The sequence below is a fragment of the Engystomops pustulosus genome, chromosome 11 (assembly GCF_040894005.1).
Source record: "Engystomops pustulosus chromosome 11, aEngPut4.maternal, whole genome shotgun sequence".
NCBI lineage: Eukaryota > Metazoa > Chordata > Amphibia > Anura > Leptodactylidae > Engystomops > Engystomops pustulosus.
Window position 1 is genome coordinate 76,351,794 of NC_092421.1, and position 15,531 is coordinate 76,367,324.

A 15,531-nucleotide genomic window follows, 5' to 3' on the forward strand; every position below is an offset into this window, starting at 1 on the left:
TAGGAGCAGCAGCACTGTGTAGCAGGGAGTGCAGGCCTGGACAGCAGTAATCAGCGCAGTGTGAATACACACCAGGGAGCATGAGCATAACAGGAGCCATTTCTTACCTCAGTAAGCAGAGGGCCGCGTTGCTGGCAGAGAGCAATCTGCATATTGTGGCGCCGGAACTTCAAACTCCAGACACCGATTGCGTCACCTCCGGTCCTCAGCCACAACTCCCTGGCGCCAGAAAGGGAACACCACATCCGGTGCTGTAATCATGGCATCACACAGGCCCGGCCTGCCCTCCCCTCACCTGAAGCGTCACCTCCGGACTCCTCGGGCTGAGGCACTTCCGGTCCGGCTCCCGCCATGGAGGTAGGCGGGGCTTGCAGTAGTGTGACGTAGGCGGCCTTCATCTCCTCTGGAGGCCATTACAGCCTTGCGGGTATCGAAACCCTGGGAGGGCAGGCGTGTACCGAGGCTCAACACTGCCCATGTTTAGGCTGCTGAAACAGTGGCCGTCTCAGTACACCATCGCGTCTGAGCAACATGGGACACCCCACTGTGTGCAGCGCGGACACAAGAACAGCAGCAGCATAGGTCCTGTCTGTATCTTTGACCTAGAGAAAGAAAAAATACACTGTCTCCTAGTTCCTCCGCCCTCTTATAGGGCTCCTTAACTAGTTAATTGAGTACATGTGTACTGCTTGGTAACCTGTCTCTATCTGATTGGTTCAAGAGGACTAAAACCCATTTGTGTGTGCTGCCCCTGGACTCCAGGAAATATCTACTATAATACTGCCCCCTATGTACAGGAATATAACTACTATAATACTGCCCCCTATGTACAAGACTTTAACTACTATAATACTGCCTCCTATGTACAAGAATATAACTACTATAATACTGCCCCCTATGTACAAGAATATAACTACTATAATACTGCCCCCTATGTACAAGAATATAACTACTATAATACTGCCCCCTATGTACAAGAATATAACTACTATAATACTGCCCCCTATGTACAGGAATATAACTGCTATAATACTGCCCCTATGTACAGGAATATAACTACTATAATACTTCCCCCTATGTACAAGAATATAACTACTATAATACTGCCCCCTATGTACAGGAATATAACTACTATAATACTGCCCCCTATGTACAAGAATATAACTACTATAATACTGCCCCCTATGTACAGGAATATAACTACTATAATACTGCCCCTATGTACAAGAATATAACTACTATAATATTGCCCCTATGTAAGGAATATAACTGCTATAATACTGCCCCCTATGTATAAGAATATAACTGCTATAATACTGCCCCCTATGTACAGGAATATAACTACTATAATACTGCCTCCTATGTACAAGAATATAACTACTATAATACTGCCCTCTATGTACGGGAATATAACTACTATAATACTGCTCCCTATGTACAAGAATATAACTACTATAATACTGCCCCCTATGTACAAGAATATAACTACTATAATACTGCCCCCTATGTACATGAATATAACTACTATAATACTGCTCCCCATGTACAAGAATATAACTACTATAATACTGCCCCCTATGTACAAGAATATAACTACTATAATACTGCCCCCTATGTACAAGACTTTAACTACTATAATACTGCCCCCTATGTACAAGAATATAACTACTATAGTACTTCCCCCTATGTACAGGAATATAACTACTATAGTACTTCCCCCTATGTACAGGAATATAACTACTGTTATACTGCCCCCTATGTACAGGAATATAACTACTATAATACTGCCCCCTATGTACAAGAATATAACTACTATAATACTGACCCCTGTGTACAAGAATATAACTACTATAATACTGCGTCCTATGTACAAGATTAAAACTACTATAATACTGCGTCCTATGTACTAGAATATAATTACTATAATACTGCCCCCTATGTACAAGAATATAGCTACTATAATGCTTCCCCTATGTACAAGAATATAACAACTGTTATACTTCCCCCTATGTACAGGAATATAACTACTGTTATACTGCCCCCTATGTACAGGAATATAACTACTATAATACTGCCCCTATGTACAAGAATATAACTACTAAAATACTGCTCACTATGTACAAGGATATAACTACTATAATACTGCCCACTATGTACAGGAATATAACTACTATAATACAGCCCCTATGTACAAGAATATAACTACTAAAATACTGCTCCCTATGTACAAGGATATAGCTACTATAATACTGCCCACTATGTACAGGAATATAACTACTATAATACTGCCCCTATGTACAGGAATATAACTACTATAATACGGCCCCCTATGTAAGGAATATAACTGCTATAATACTGCCCCCTATGTACAAGAATTTAACTACTATAATACTGCCCCCTATGTACAAGAATATAACTACTATAATCCTGCCCCCTATGTACAAGAATTTAACTACTATAATTCTGCCCCCTATGTACAAGAATATAACTACTATAGTACTTCCCCCTATGTACAGGAATATAACTACTGTTATACTGCCCCCTATGTACAGGAATATAACTACTATAATACTGCCCCTATGTTCAAGAATATAACTACTAAAATACTGCTCCCTATGTACAAGGATATAACTACTATAATACTGCCCACTATGTACAGGAATATAACTACTATAATACTGCCCACTATGTACAAGAATATAACTACTATAATACTGCCCCCTATGTACAAGAATATAACTACTTTAAAACTGCCCCTTATGTATAGGAATATAACTACTATAATATTGCTCCCTATGTACAAGAATATAACTACTATAATACTGCCCCTATGTAAGGAATATAACTGCTATAATACTGCCCCCTATGTATTAGAATATAACTGCTATAATACTGCCCCCTATGTACAGGAATATACTATAATTCTGCCCCCTATGTACAAGAATATATCTACTATAATACTGCCCGCTATGTACAGGAATATAACTACTATAATACTGCCCCCTATGTACAAGAATTTAACTACTATAATACTGCCCCCTATGTACAAGAATTTAACTACTATAATACTGCCCCCTATGTACAAGAATATAACTACTATAGTACTTCCCCCTATGTACAGGGATATAACTACTATAGTACTTTCCCCTATGTACAGGAATATAACTACTGTTATACTGCCCCCTATGTACAGGAATATAACTACTATAATACTGCCCCCTATGTACAAGAATATAACTACTATAATACTGACCCCTGTGTACAAGAATATAACTACTATAATACTGTGTCCTATGTACAAGAATATAGCTACTATTATACTTCCCCTATGTACAAGAATATAACTACTATAATACAGCCGCTATGTACAAGAAAATAACTACTAAAATACTGCTCCCTATGTGCAAGGATATATATCTACTATAATACCGCCCCTATGCACAAGAATGTAACTACTATAATACTGCCCACTATGTACAAGAATATAACTACTATAATACTGCCCCTATGTACAAGAATATAACTACTATAATACTGCCTCCTATGTACAAGAATATAACTACTATTATACTGCCCACTATGTACAAAAAGATAACTACTATAATACTGCCCCCTATGTACAAGAATATAGCTACTATAATACTTCCCCTATGTACAAGAATATAACTACTATTATACTGCCCCTATGTACAAGAATATAACTACTCAAATACTGCTCCCTATGTACAATGATATAACTACTATAATACTGCCCACTATGTACAGGAATATAACTACTATAATACTGCCCACTATGTACAGGAATATAACTACTATAATACTGCCTCCTATGTACAAGAATATAACTACTATAATACTGCCCACTATGTACAAAAATATAACTACTATAATACTGCCCACTATGTACAAAAATATAACTACTATAATACTGCCTCTATGTACAAGAATATAACTACTATAATACTGCCCCTATGTACAAGAATATAACTACTCAAATACTGCTCCCTATGTACAAGGATATAACTACTATAATACTGCCCACTATGTACAGGAACATAACTACTATAATACTCCCTCCTATGTACAAAAATTAAAACATTAAAAGAACCCACATAAATGGAAGAATATTATGGGGGTGGAAAATTTTCATATCTCAGAACAATTTACTTACTGTTTCCTCCACTGGTTTTAAGTCATTATCCAACGCAATAAGATTAAATTTCACTGTAAAATAAATTTACAAACATTCTTAATAAATATTTTTCTCTTTCTAAAAATTCTAAATATGTTTTGCTGATAATATTTAGCTATTCTTGTCCATGGAAAAAATAATCTGCTAGTAGAGTAGTTGAGGTGTCATGAGGGAGGGGCTGCTCTAGGAGCCAATCAGCCTTGGCCTTATTATTTACAGATGACAAGTACCCTCTCTATGAGTCTGTGAACCTACCTTGCTGTCCGGGCTTGTATATGGACCTTTCTAACTGCATCATTGTGAATTTGCCATCAGGAGCCACCACTACGGCATTACGTGACGTATACCTGTAGTTGGTTCCGACTGCGCTCAACGACAGAAAGACTGGGGCAGGTTTTAGCAGAACCGGGACCTGATGAGAAAAATCAAGGTGAAAAAAACGATAAAACATGAATGGAAATGTCTTCATGGGAGTAAAGAACATTCTAAAAAATTTACAGCATTCACGTGAATGAAGGAGGACAAGTCAATGGAGCCGAGAAATTCCATAAATGGATTCAAATGATATGTGAGTGCAAATATGGAGACTTCTTGAGGTCCACATTCACTTATTCTTGGATTATTTACATATTTTTCTTTAGAAAATTTTTTAGCATAATACAAAACAGCAGTCAGGCTCCAGGGGTGGTGCACCCACTGGACCACGGCGGATGAAGACACAAGCCAACATCTGGGATCAGAGTCTAAGTTGCACCCGGTCTTCACCAGAGCCCGCCACAAAGCCGGTTGGACTTGCTGTGGCTTGGCACCACCAGGTCACTCTGCAAGTGCGACTTTGTCTGTGGTGGCAGCCAAGGCAAGGTCCAGAGTCGGTAGGCAAGTTCGTGGTCGGGGACAGGCAGGAGGTCAAGACAGGTGGCAGAGGTTTAGGGTCAGATGCAAAGCAGAAGGTCAGGGCTGGGAGTGGAGGAGTGTAAAAGGGAACAGGTCTGGGGACACAATGGGAAATCACAGGCACAAGGCAAAGATACAAGCTTTTTCAACGACATGAAGATCATGAAGATCCGACAGGGAATGCTGGAAGGATATGGGAACAGCTCTTTGTAAGGTGGGTGTCTATATTATGGCAACTTAGATACAGTCGCTCATCTCTATGTACACTTGCAGCTTAGATATAGTTGCTCAGCTCCATGTATGTTGCGCACATGTATAATATTGTTATTATTAGTAGTGACCGAACCACAATGTTCAGTCAGAGGTCCGAGTTTGGTTCACCACCTCCAATCGGTAAAACCCGTAGCTGCCACTGATCACATGTGTTACTGGTGGTTGATTGGACCTGTTGAAAAGGTAAACGCCCGTGATTGGTTTGACCGAAACCGCTATGCCCAAACTGCACTGATGGGTTCGCTCATTACTAATTATAAGCGATAATACAACAGTTATATCCAATTACATTTGATCTGATAGTAGTCAGAATGAAGTAAAAGGAAAATTATGCAACCCTTGCTGCTGCACATTTATCCATAGCCTCAGTTACTTGACTCTAGTCTGATCTAATGCCACATCTGACTTTCAAAAGTCAATGAGCTCCTAATAGAAGGAGGAACAATTGGCAGCTTGTGTCATAAATCTCAGTGCACGGAGTAAGATTGAAGGTTTTACAAAGCTGACAAGATTGACTTTAATTTGACGGCGATCAAAGTTCTAGCTAATGGGCCTAGTCACATCTCCAACTACTCTGACCACTGCATCTGTAGACCTGAGAACTCACCTGGAATTCGGGGCACTTGAAGGTGTCCACAGGTGGGATTTGCTCTTTGAGGATTGTATGGTTCACACCGCTGACCTCAAGGATGACCTCAACATTGATAGGTTCAGTATGACGCTTGACATCTAAGCATCCCTTTCCCATGGTCCCGCTCCTCAGCAGAACAGGAATGGTGAAGGAACTCTGTCTGCAAAGAAACAAGACACGTCATTTGGAATAAGATGGATAACAATCAAAGTCACAAGGCGTCCCCAAAGGGTCAATATGAAAAGTTGCCTCGCGAAGAAGTACAGAGCCAAACGACTGATTGCAAGTGAAGTCAATGAATGAATTAGTGTTAGTTCAGTGACAAAACCTCACACATGGACTGGTAGTAGAGAGCAAAATAAGGCATTACTGGTGCTAGTAAAAGTGGGTAGAGTGCTGAGCCTTAGAGTGGTGTGGGAGGGGGCCCAAGACTACCAAAAAGTCTTTGTAGGATGTAATAGACAGAGACAATGGGGCTCATTTACTAAGGGTCCGAATTGCGCATTTTCGTCGGGTTTCCCAAATATTTCTGATTTGCGTCAACAGAAAACGGGGGCGTGGCCGTCGGAAAACCCGAGGTATCCGGAAAAAATGTGGAATAAAAAAAATTATTTGTGTCGCAAGAATAATTTGTGGCGAAGAAGGTAAACTGTGGCCGACTTCAGCGCAGCAGCGACACGTAGTGGATATCGGGCGCATGGACCTTTGTAAATCCCGGCAGACCCGAATCAACGTCAGACAACGCGCCGCGGGATCGCGAATGAATCGGGTAAGTAAATCTGCCCCGTTGAAGTGAGACAGCGCCCCTCTAAGGTTTGGCTTGTGTGGTGAGTTTTACTGCCCGTTCCCATACCGTTTTGATAGCCCCTAGGCGCATAGCCGTTGGGCTAATGACTGCGTGGCTAGCAATCCGAATGCAATATAAGGTGTGTGGCCCCTTTAATTGGCGGTTGCTCTTCCCTCTCTCATCTTCATTCATGAGAGGGATGTGCTGGGGGCGTGGCTAGTAACGTGGGCGGTACAGGAGGCGGGCACATGCTTAAATGCTCTGAACATCAGAATCTCACCCTCTTTTTCAATGGTTTTCCCTCCCTCCTTTATGTCTTTTTTTTGCGTATTCTTGTCACAGCGGGGGGTTTTTCAGGGGTAACACTGCCCTACATGCCCTTACACATGGCAGGCATACAGGGTGTTATCTGGTGTTATGTAAAGTGGAATGGTTAAAAGTGTGTATATATTCAAACAAAGAAATGGTTAAATTATCAATGGTTTCAATAAAGCTGTGGCCGACCCCAAGTCACCCCACAACTGAGAATGGTTAAGCAATGGTTTCTGTGTGGTTAGTTATATTTGGGATATGCAGTATTAAAGGGGCCAATCCGGCTCCGGGTTAGGAAGTGTTTATTATTGGAGCAGTCTCGGTGGAGGTTACCTTGGGTATTGTCGAAGTAAGGCCTTGAAATAATCCCTGTGTCAGGCCGCCCTGCAGTCCACACTTAGAGTATCTAAACCAGGGGGTGTGACTGGGAGGATGTATTGGAGAAGATGCTGAGGTCCACACATATATACATATAGTAGATTATGTGTTTTGGAGGCGGACTACCTCCATCATCAGATCTGGAGGTTCAGACTATTCTGTGTATGCAGCCTAGCGGAGTCTGAACCCCCAGATCTGAAGACCTCTGAATACCTCCTAAATAAATATCTTCTATCTATATATGTATGGACCTGAGCATCTTCTCCAATACATCATCTCTATTTGTCTCCATTCCGGTCACACCTACTGGTATCGATTTTGTAGGATGTAGAATTTCTTTATACATTTCAGGTATGTTCTACATTTGGGGTAAATGAAAAGGTCCAAGTAGAGGGGTAAGTACACAGGGTTTGATTGACCCACTGAAATGCCAGCAGAACGCCCAGTAGGCCAGGCCTGAGTCATAATATTAGGCCCTAATGTCTTCAGGCTTAATTTGACCCTGAAGCTTTGTCTACCCAGACCACCACAATGGGGTCATTTACTAAGGGTCCGAACGCTGCGATTCCGCCGGGGCACATTTACTTACCCGGTCCATTTGCAATCCCGCGGCGCTTTCTCTGATGAGGATTCGTGTCTGCCAGGATTCACCAAGGTCGCTTGAAGCTTCTGCACCGAGGTCCGCCGGAGTTCACCTTCTTCTTCATGGTGCATGTAAGTGCGTGTCTTGCAAAACTTTTTTTTTTAAAAATTCTGTGGTTTTTCCTAATCCGTCGGGTTGTTCGACGGCCAGGCCCCCCGATTTCTGTCGCGTGCAAGCCGGCGCTGATGCGCCACAATTCGATGGCGTGCACCAAATCCCAGGGCAATTTGGCGCAAACCGGCGCGAATTGGAAATATTCGGGAAAACCTGACGGAATTGCGGCGTTCGGTCCCGTAGTGAATGAGCCCCACCGTGTCTAAGATTCCTCCTTACTGATGCAATCCCTGAGCCCAGACTGGCTTCTCTCACCGGTCTCCCCTGACACGCCTGAGCCGGCTGTCAACTACATCAGGACTACACCAGGAGGTAGCAGCCTTGAGAACTCACCGCATCTAAGTCCACATCCCTACATAAGGGGTCAGTGGGAACATACCAGTAAGTACACCAGGATCACACTGTTAGGGTTGACCCAAGTCCATAACATATCACTTATATATACTATATATACTTATATATACGGGCTTGAAAAAGGCTCTCTTGAGCCGAAACGTTGCTGTTATTACTCATTATGGAATAAAAAAAGAATCACGTTTCTTCACACATCTGGAGTGCTGCTCATTTTTTTGAAATTTATATATACTATAACTATGCTCCTCAGGGGCGGTCCTCAAAAAAAATAATTCTCCTCTTGGCTTAAGGAATCCCAGGACAAACTTGTGAGAGTTAAGGCAAAATTCATGAATCTAGAATTTACTGTCAAGAACAATAGCCATCAGGATCACATTGCATCCCGTATAGTCATCTCATTCTCTACGTCCAAGTACAAATGATTGAAAATTCTGTGAATTATTATGTAAGTGGAGACTCCTCCCTTCTGAGAAATATAACATCCATACATTGTACTGCATATAAATTCATTCCAAGGTAATTTATAATGTGAGTCATGAGTGATGAACCTGTATTGTGGTAAGAACAGGTTCTCCACACCTGATCGTATAACATGTCAGAGCTGCGCATCGGGTTTTATCCTGCAATTACAGCTTTATTACACCTCATGTCCATTACAAAAGACGTCACTGCAGAGACTAAGAGGTTTCCTGTCTGGTGTTTAAAGAACAGCATATTTTTCTAATAATTATAGATGTGAAATAGATATATAGGAGATAGATATGAGATAGATAGATAGATAGAAGATAGATAGATAGATAGATAGAAGATAGATAGAAGATAGATAGAAGATAGATAGATGGATAGATGGATAGATAGATAGATAGATAGGAGATAGATAGATGGATAGATGGATAGATAGATAGATAGATAGGAGATAGAGATAGATAGATAGGAGATAAATAGATAGATAGGAGATAAATAGATAGATAGGAGATAGATAGATAGATAGATAGATAGATAGATAGATAGATAGGAGATAGATAGTAGATAGATAGATAGATAGATAGATAGGAGATAGATAGATAGATAGATAGATAGATAGATAGATAGATAGATAGATAGATACTATCTATCTATCTATCTCCTATCTATCTATCTATCTATCTATCTACTATCTATCTCCTATCTATCTATCTATCTATCTATCTATCTCCTATCTATCTATTTATCTCCTATCTATCTATTTATCTCCTATCTATCTATCTCTATCTCCTATCTATCTATCTATCTATCTATCTATCTATCTATCTATCTATCTCCTATCTATCTATCTATCCATCTATCCATCTATCTATCTCCTATCTATCTATCTATCTATCTATCTATCTATCTCATATCTATCTCCTATATATCTATCTCCTATCTATCTATCTATCTATCTATCTATCTATCTATCTATCTATCTATCTCCTATCTATCTCCTATCTATCCATCTATCCATCTATCTATCTCCTATCTATCTATCTATCTATCTATCTATCTGACTACTATTTGACGACTTATTTAGTAAATAGTTTATTAATATATCAATATCATGAACTTGAAAACCCCATTAATAGTAAGTCATTTAAAGGGGTTGTCCACTTTCAGGAAATAATTGATGTTGTATGTGTAATGAAAATATATCAATTCCTCACAGTTTTCCAGATCGCTGCTTGCTGTTATTCTGTAGGAAGCTTTATTGTTGAAAAAACACCTGTTCCTGGTGATGTGATGTCACACAGGTGCACAGCTCAATATATCCCTGCTCATATGATGTCACACAGGTGCACGGCTCAATATATCCCTGCTCATATGATGTCACACAGGTGCACATCTTGTTAATTTCCTGGTCATGTGATGTCACACAGGTGCACGGCTCATAATTTCTCTGGTCATGTGATGTCACACAGGTGCACGGCTCATTATATCCCTTGTCATGTGATGTCACACAGGAGCATGATATAACGAGTCGTGCACATGCATGACACCACATGACCGGGGATATAACTAGCTGTGCACCTGTGTGACATCCCATGACTGGTTTCTATCCACAGGAAGTAAACTATGAAGCTATCAGATCTAGAAAACCACGAGGAATCGATACAGGAAGTATATAGGAAAATTGTGTAACTTTTCATTATACAGACAATATTGATTATTTGCTGAAAGTAGACGACCCCTTTAAACCCTTAGTGGCCAGAGCTATAGAAATAATAATATGACACTGAAAATTATAACATTGACAGTAAATGAGGAAATCTATGTCCAATGTTTCCGGATAATATTTTATCTTGGGACATAATGGTTTCTATTCAGGTAAATCTCACATTCTCGCCTGCTCGCTGGCAGGTTATAAGATCCTCCTTTCATCAGCCATTGCTTCCCTCCGCTCAGCAGGGACAATACTAACCCATTCACTGCCTACACCACGTGAAGCTGTGTTACTATCCCCCCCCCCCCCCAAACCAATCTATGAGAAGGACAAAATGGAGCGAAAACCCCCAAGATATCAAGATATGCAAGTAATAAGGGCTGGAGAACCTCCCGTGGTGGCCAAAAAGGAGATACTGGGATGGCAACCTGGTGCCTACAAGGAGATACTGGGATGGCAACCTGGTGCCTACAAGGAGATACTAGGATAGCAACCTGGTGCCTAACAGGAGATACTGGGATGGCAACCTGGTGCCTACAAGGAGATACTGGGATAGCAACCTGGTGCCTACAAGGAGATACTGGGATGGTAACCTGGTGCCTACAAGGAGATACTGGGATGGCAACCTGGTGCCTACAAGGAGATACTAGGATAGCAACCTGGTGCCTAACAGGAGATACTGGGATGGCAACCTGGTGCCTACAAGGAGATACTGGGATAGCAACCTGGTGCCTACAAGGAGATACTGGGATGGCAACCTGGTGCCTACAAGGAGATACTGGGATGGAAACCTGGTGCCTACAAGGAGATACTAGGATGGCAACCTGGTGCCTACAAGGAGATACTAGGATAGCAACCTGGTGCCTAACAGGAGATACTGGGATGGCAACCTGGTGCCTACAAGGAGATACTGGGATAGCAACCTGGTGCCTACAAGGAGATACTGGGATGGTAACCTGGTGCCTACAAGGAGATACTGGGATAGCAACCTGGTGCCTACAAGGAGATACTGGGATGGCAACCTGGTGCCTACAAGGAGATACTGGGATGGCAACCAGGTGTCTACAAGGAGATACTGGGATGGCAACTATAGTATTAGTAGGGAAGTGGAAATTTATATTAAGCAAAGTACCTGTTGAAAGTGGTCCTGTGTGATACTTCCTGCAAAGCTCATCCTGTGTGATACTGCCTGCAGAGCTAGTCCTGTGTGATACTGACTACAGAGCTCATCCTGTGTGATACTGCCTGCTGTGCCTGTCCTGTGTGATACTGCCTGCATAGCCTGTCCTGTGTGTTACTGCCCACAGAGCCTGTCCTGTGTGATACTTCCTGCAAAGCTCATCCTGTGTGATACTGCCTGCTGTGCCTGTCCTGTGTGATACTGCCCACAGAGCCTGTCCTGTGTGATACTTCCTGCAAAGCTCATCCTGTGTGATACTGCCTGCTGTGCCTGTCCTGTGTGATACTGCCTGCATAGCCTGTCCTGTGTGTTACTGCCCACAGAGCGTGTCCTGTGTGAAACTGCCCACAGAGCTGGTCCTGTGTGATACTGCCCGCTGAGCTCGTCCTGTGTGATACTGCCTGCATAGCCTGTCCTGTGTGATACAGCCTGCCGAGCCTGTCCTGTGTGATACTGCCTGCCGAGCCTGTCCTGTGTGATACTGCCTGCCGAGCCTGTCCTGTGTGATACTGCCTGCAGAGCTCGACCTGTGTGATACTGCCCACAGAGCTCATCCTGTGTGATACTGCCTGCAAAGCCTGTCTTGTGTGATACTGCCTGCAGAGCACATCCTGTCTGATACTGCCTGCAGAGCCTGTCCTGTGTGATACTGCCTGCCGAGCCTGTCCTGTGTGATACTGCCTGCAGAGCTCGACCTGTGTGATACTGCCCACAGAGCTTGTCCTGTGTGATACTGCCTGCAGAGCTCGACCTGTGTGATACTGCCTGCAGAGCTGGTCCTGTGTGATACTGCCTGCATAGCCTGTCTTGTGTGATACTGCCTGCAGAGCACATCCTGTGTGATACTGCCTGCAGAGCCTGTCCTGTGTGATACTGCCTGCAGAGCCCGTCCTGTGTGATACTGCCTGCAGAACTCATCCTGTGTGATACTGCCTGCAGAGCTCATCCTGTATGATACTGGCTACAGTGCCTGTCCTGTGTGATACTGCCTGCAGAACTCATCCTTTGTGATACTGCCTGCAGAGCTTGTCCTGTGTGATACTGCCTGCAGAGCTCGTCCTGTGTGATACTGCCTGCAGAGCTCGTCCTGTGTGATACTGCCTGCAGAGCTCGTCCTGTGTGATACTGCCTGCAGAGCTCGTCCTGTGTGATAATGCCTGCAGAGATTGTCCAGTGTGATACTTCCTGCAGAACTCATCCTGTGTGATAGTGCCTGCTGAGCCTGTCCTGTGTGATACTGCCTGCAGAGCTGGTTCTGTGTGATACTGCCTGCAGAGCTCATCCTGTGTGATTCTGCCTAGAGAGCTCGTCCTGTGTGATACTGCCTGCAGAGCTCGTCCTGTGTGATACTGCCTGCAGAGCTCCTCCTGTGTGATACTGCCTGCAGAGCACATCCTGTGTGATACTGCCTGCAGAGCCTGTCCTGTCTGATACTGCCTGCAGAGCCTGTCCTGTGTGATACTGCCTGCCGAGCCTGTCCTGTGTGATACTGCCTGCAGAGCTCGACCTGTGTGATACTGCCCACAGAGCTTGTCCTGTGTGATACTGCCTGCAGAGCTCGACCTGTGTGATACTGCCTGCAGAGCTGGTCCTGTGTGATACTGCCTGCATAGCCTGTCTTGTGTGATACTGCCTGCAGAGCACATCCTGTGTGATACTGCCTGCAGAGCCTGTCCTGTGTGATACTGCCTGCAGAGCCCGTCCTGTGTGATACTGCCTGCAGAACTCATCCTGTGTGATACTGCCTGCAGAGCTCTTCCTGTATGATACTGGCTACAGTGCCTGTCCTGTGTGATACTGCCTGCAGAACTCATCCTTTGTGATACTGCCTGCAGAGCTTGTCCTGTGTGATACTGCCTGCAGAGCTCGTCCTGTGTGATACTGCCTGCAGAGCTCGTCCTGTGTGATACTGCCTGCAGAGCTCGTCCTGTGTGATACTGCCTGCAGAGCTCGTCCTGTGTGATAATGCCTGCAGAGATTGTCCAGTGTGATACTTCCTGCAGAACTCATCCTGTGTGATAGTGCCTGCTGAGCCTGTCCTGTGTGATACTGCCTGCAGAGCTGGTTCTGTGTGATACTGCCTACAGAACTCATCCTGTGTGATACTGCCTGCAGAGCTCATCCTGTGTGATTCTGCCTAGAGAGCTCGTCCTGTGTGATACTGCCTGCAGAGCTCGTCCTGTGTGATACTGCCTGCAGAGCTCCTCCTGTGTGATACTGCCTGCAGAGCTGGTCCTGTGTGATACTGCCTGCAGAGCTTGTCCTGTTTTATTCTGACTGCAGAGCTTGTCCAGTGTTATATTGCCTGCAGTGCCTGTCCTGTGTGATACTTCCTGCAGAGCTCATCCTGTGTGAAACTGCCTGCAGTGCCTGTCCTGTGGGATACTGCCTGCAGAGCTAGTCCTGTGGGATACTGCCTGCAGAACTCATCCTGTGTGATACTGCCTGCAGAGCCTGTCCTGTGTGATACTGCCTGCAGAGCTTGTCCTGTGTGATACTGCCTGCAGAGCTCATCCTGTGTGATACTGCCTGCAGTGCCTGTCCTGTGTGATACTGCCTGCAGAGCTAGTCCTGTGGGATACTGCCTGCAGAACTCATCCTGTGTGATACTGCCTGTAGAGCCTGTCCTGTGTGATACTGCCTGCAGAGCTGGTTCTGTTTGATACTGCCTACAGAACTCATCCTGTGTGATACTGCCTGCAGAGCTCATCCTGTGTGATACTGCCTGCAGAGCTCATCCTGTGTGATTCTGCCTAGAGAGCTCGTCCTGTGTGATACTGCCTGCAGAGCTCGTCCTGTGTGATACTGCCTGCAGAGCTCCTCCTGTGTGATACTGCCTGCAGAGCTGGTCCTGTGTGATACTGCCTGCAGAGCTCATCCTGTGTGATACTGCCTGCAGTACTTGTCCTGTTTTATTCTGACTGCAGAGCTTGTCCAGTGTTATATTGCCTGCAGTGCCTGTCCTGTGTGATACTTCCTGCAGAGCTCATCCTGTGTGAAACTGCCTGCAGTGCCTGTCCTGTGGGATACTGCCTGCAGAGCTAGTCCTGTGGGGTACTGCCTGCAGAACTCATCCTGTGTGATACTGCCTGCAGAGCCTGTCCTGTGTGATACTGCCTGCAGTGCTCGTCCTGTGTGATACTGCCTGCAGAATCATCATTTGTGATACTGCCTGCAGAGCTCGTCCTGTGTGATACTGCCTGCAGAGCTCATCCTGTGTGATACTGCCTGCAGTGCCTGTCCTGTGTGATACTGCCTGCAGAGCTAGTCCTGTGGGATACTGCCTGCAGAACCCATCCTGTGTGATACTGCCTGCAGAGCCTGTCCTGTGTGATACTGCCTGCAGAGCTCATCCTGTGTGACACTGCCTGTAGAACTCGTCCTGTGTGATACTATCTGCCGAGCCTGTCCTGTGTGATACTGCCTGCAGAGCCTGTCCTGTGTGATACTGCCTGCCGAGCCTGTCCTGTGTGATACTGCCTGCAGACCTCGTCCTGTGTGATACTGCCTGCAGAGCCTGTCCTGTGTGATACTGCCTGCAGAGCTCGTCCTGTGTGATACTGCCTGCAGAGCACGTCCTGTGTGATACTGCCTGCA

The 15,531-nt window shown here is 44.2% G+C and overlaps 1 protein-coding gene across 2 annotated transcripts in view; it reads right to left on the reverse strand.

Annotated features, from left to right (window-relative positions):
- LOC140105859 (ovostatin-like) overlaps positions 1-15,531 on the reverse strand; it is a 133,860-nt gene that overhangs the window by 108,130 nt on the left and 10,199 nt on the right. For both annotated transcript variants that reach the window (XM_072129973.1, XM_072129972.1), the window contains exons 2-4: positions 5,967-6,150; positions 4,448-4,604; positions 4,172-4,224 (exon numbers count right to left, since the gene is read on the reverse strand). In XM_072129973.1, the coding sequence (XP_071986074.1) occupies positions 4,172-4,224; positions 4,448-4,604; positions 5,967-6,150 (394 nt within the window). The remainder of the gene's footprint in view (positions 1-4,171; positions 4,225-4,447; positions 4,605-5,966; positions 6,151-15,531) is intronic.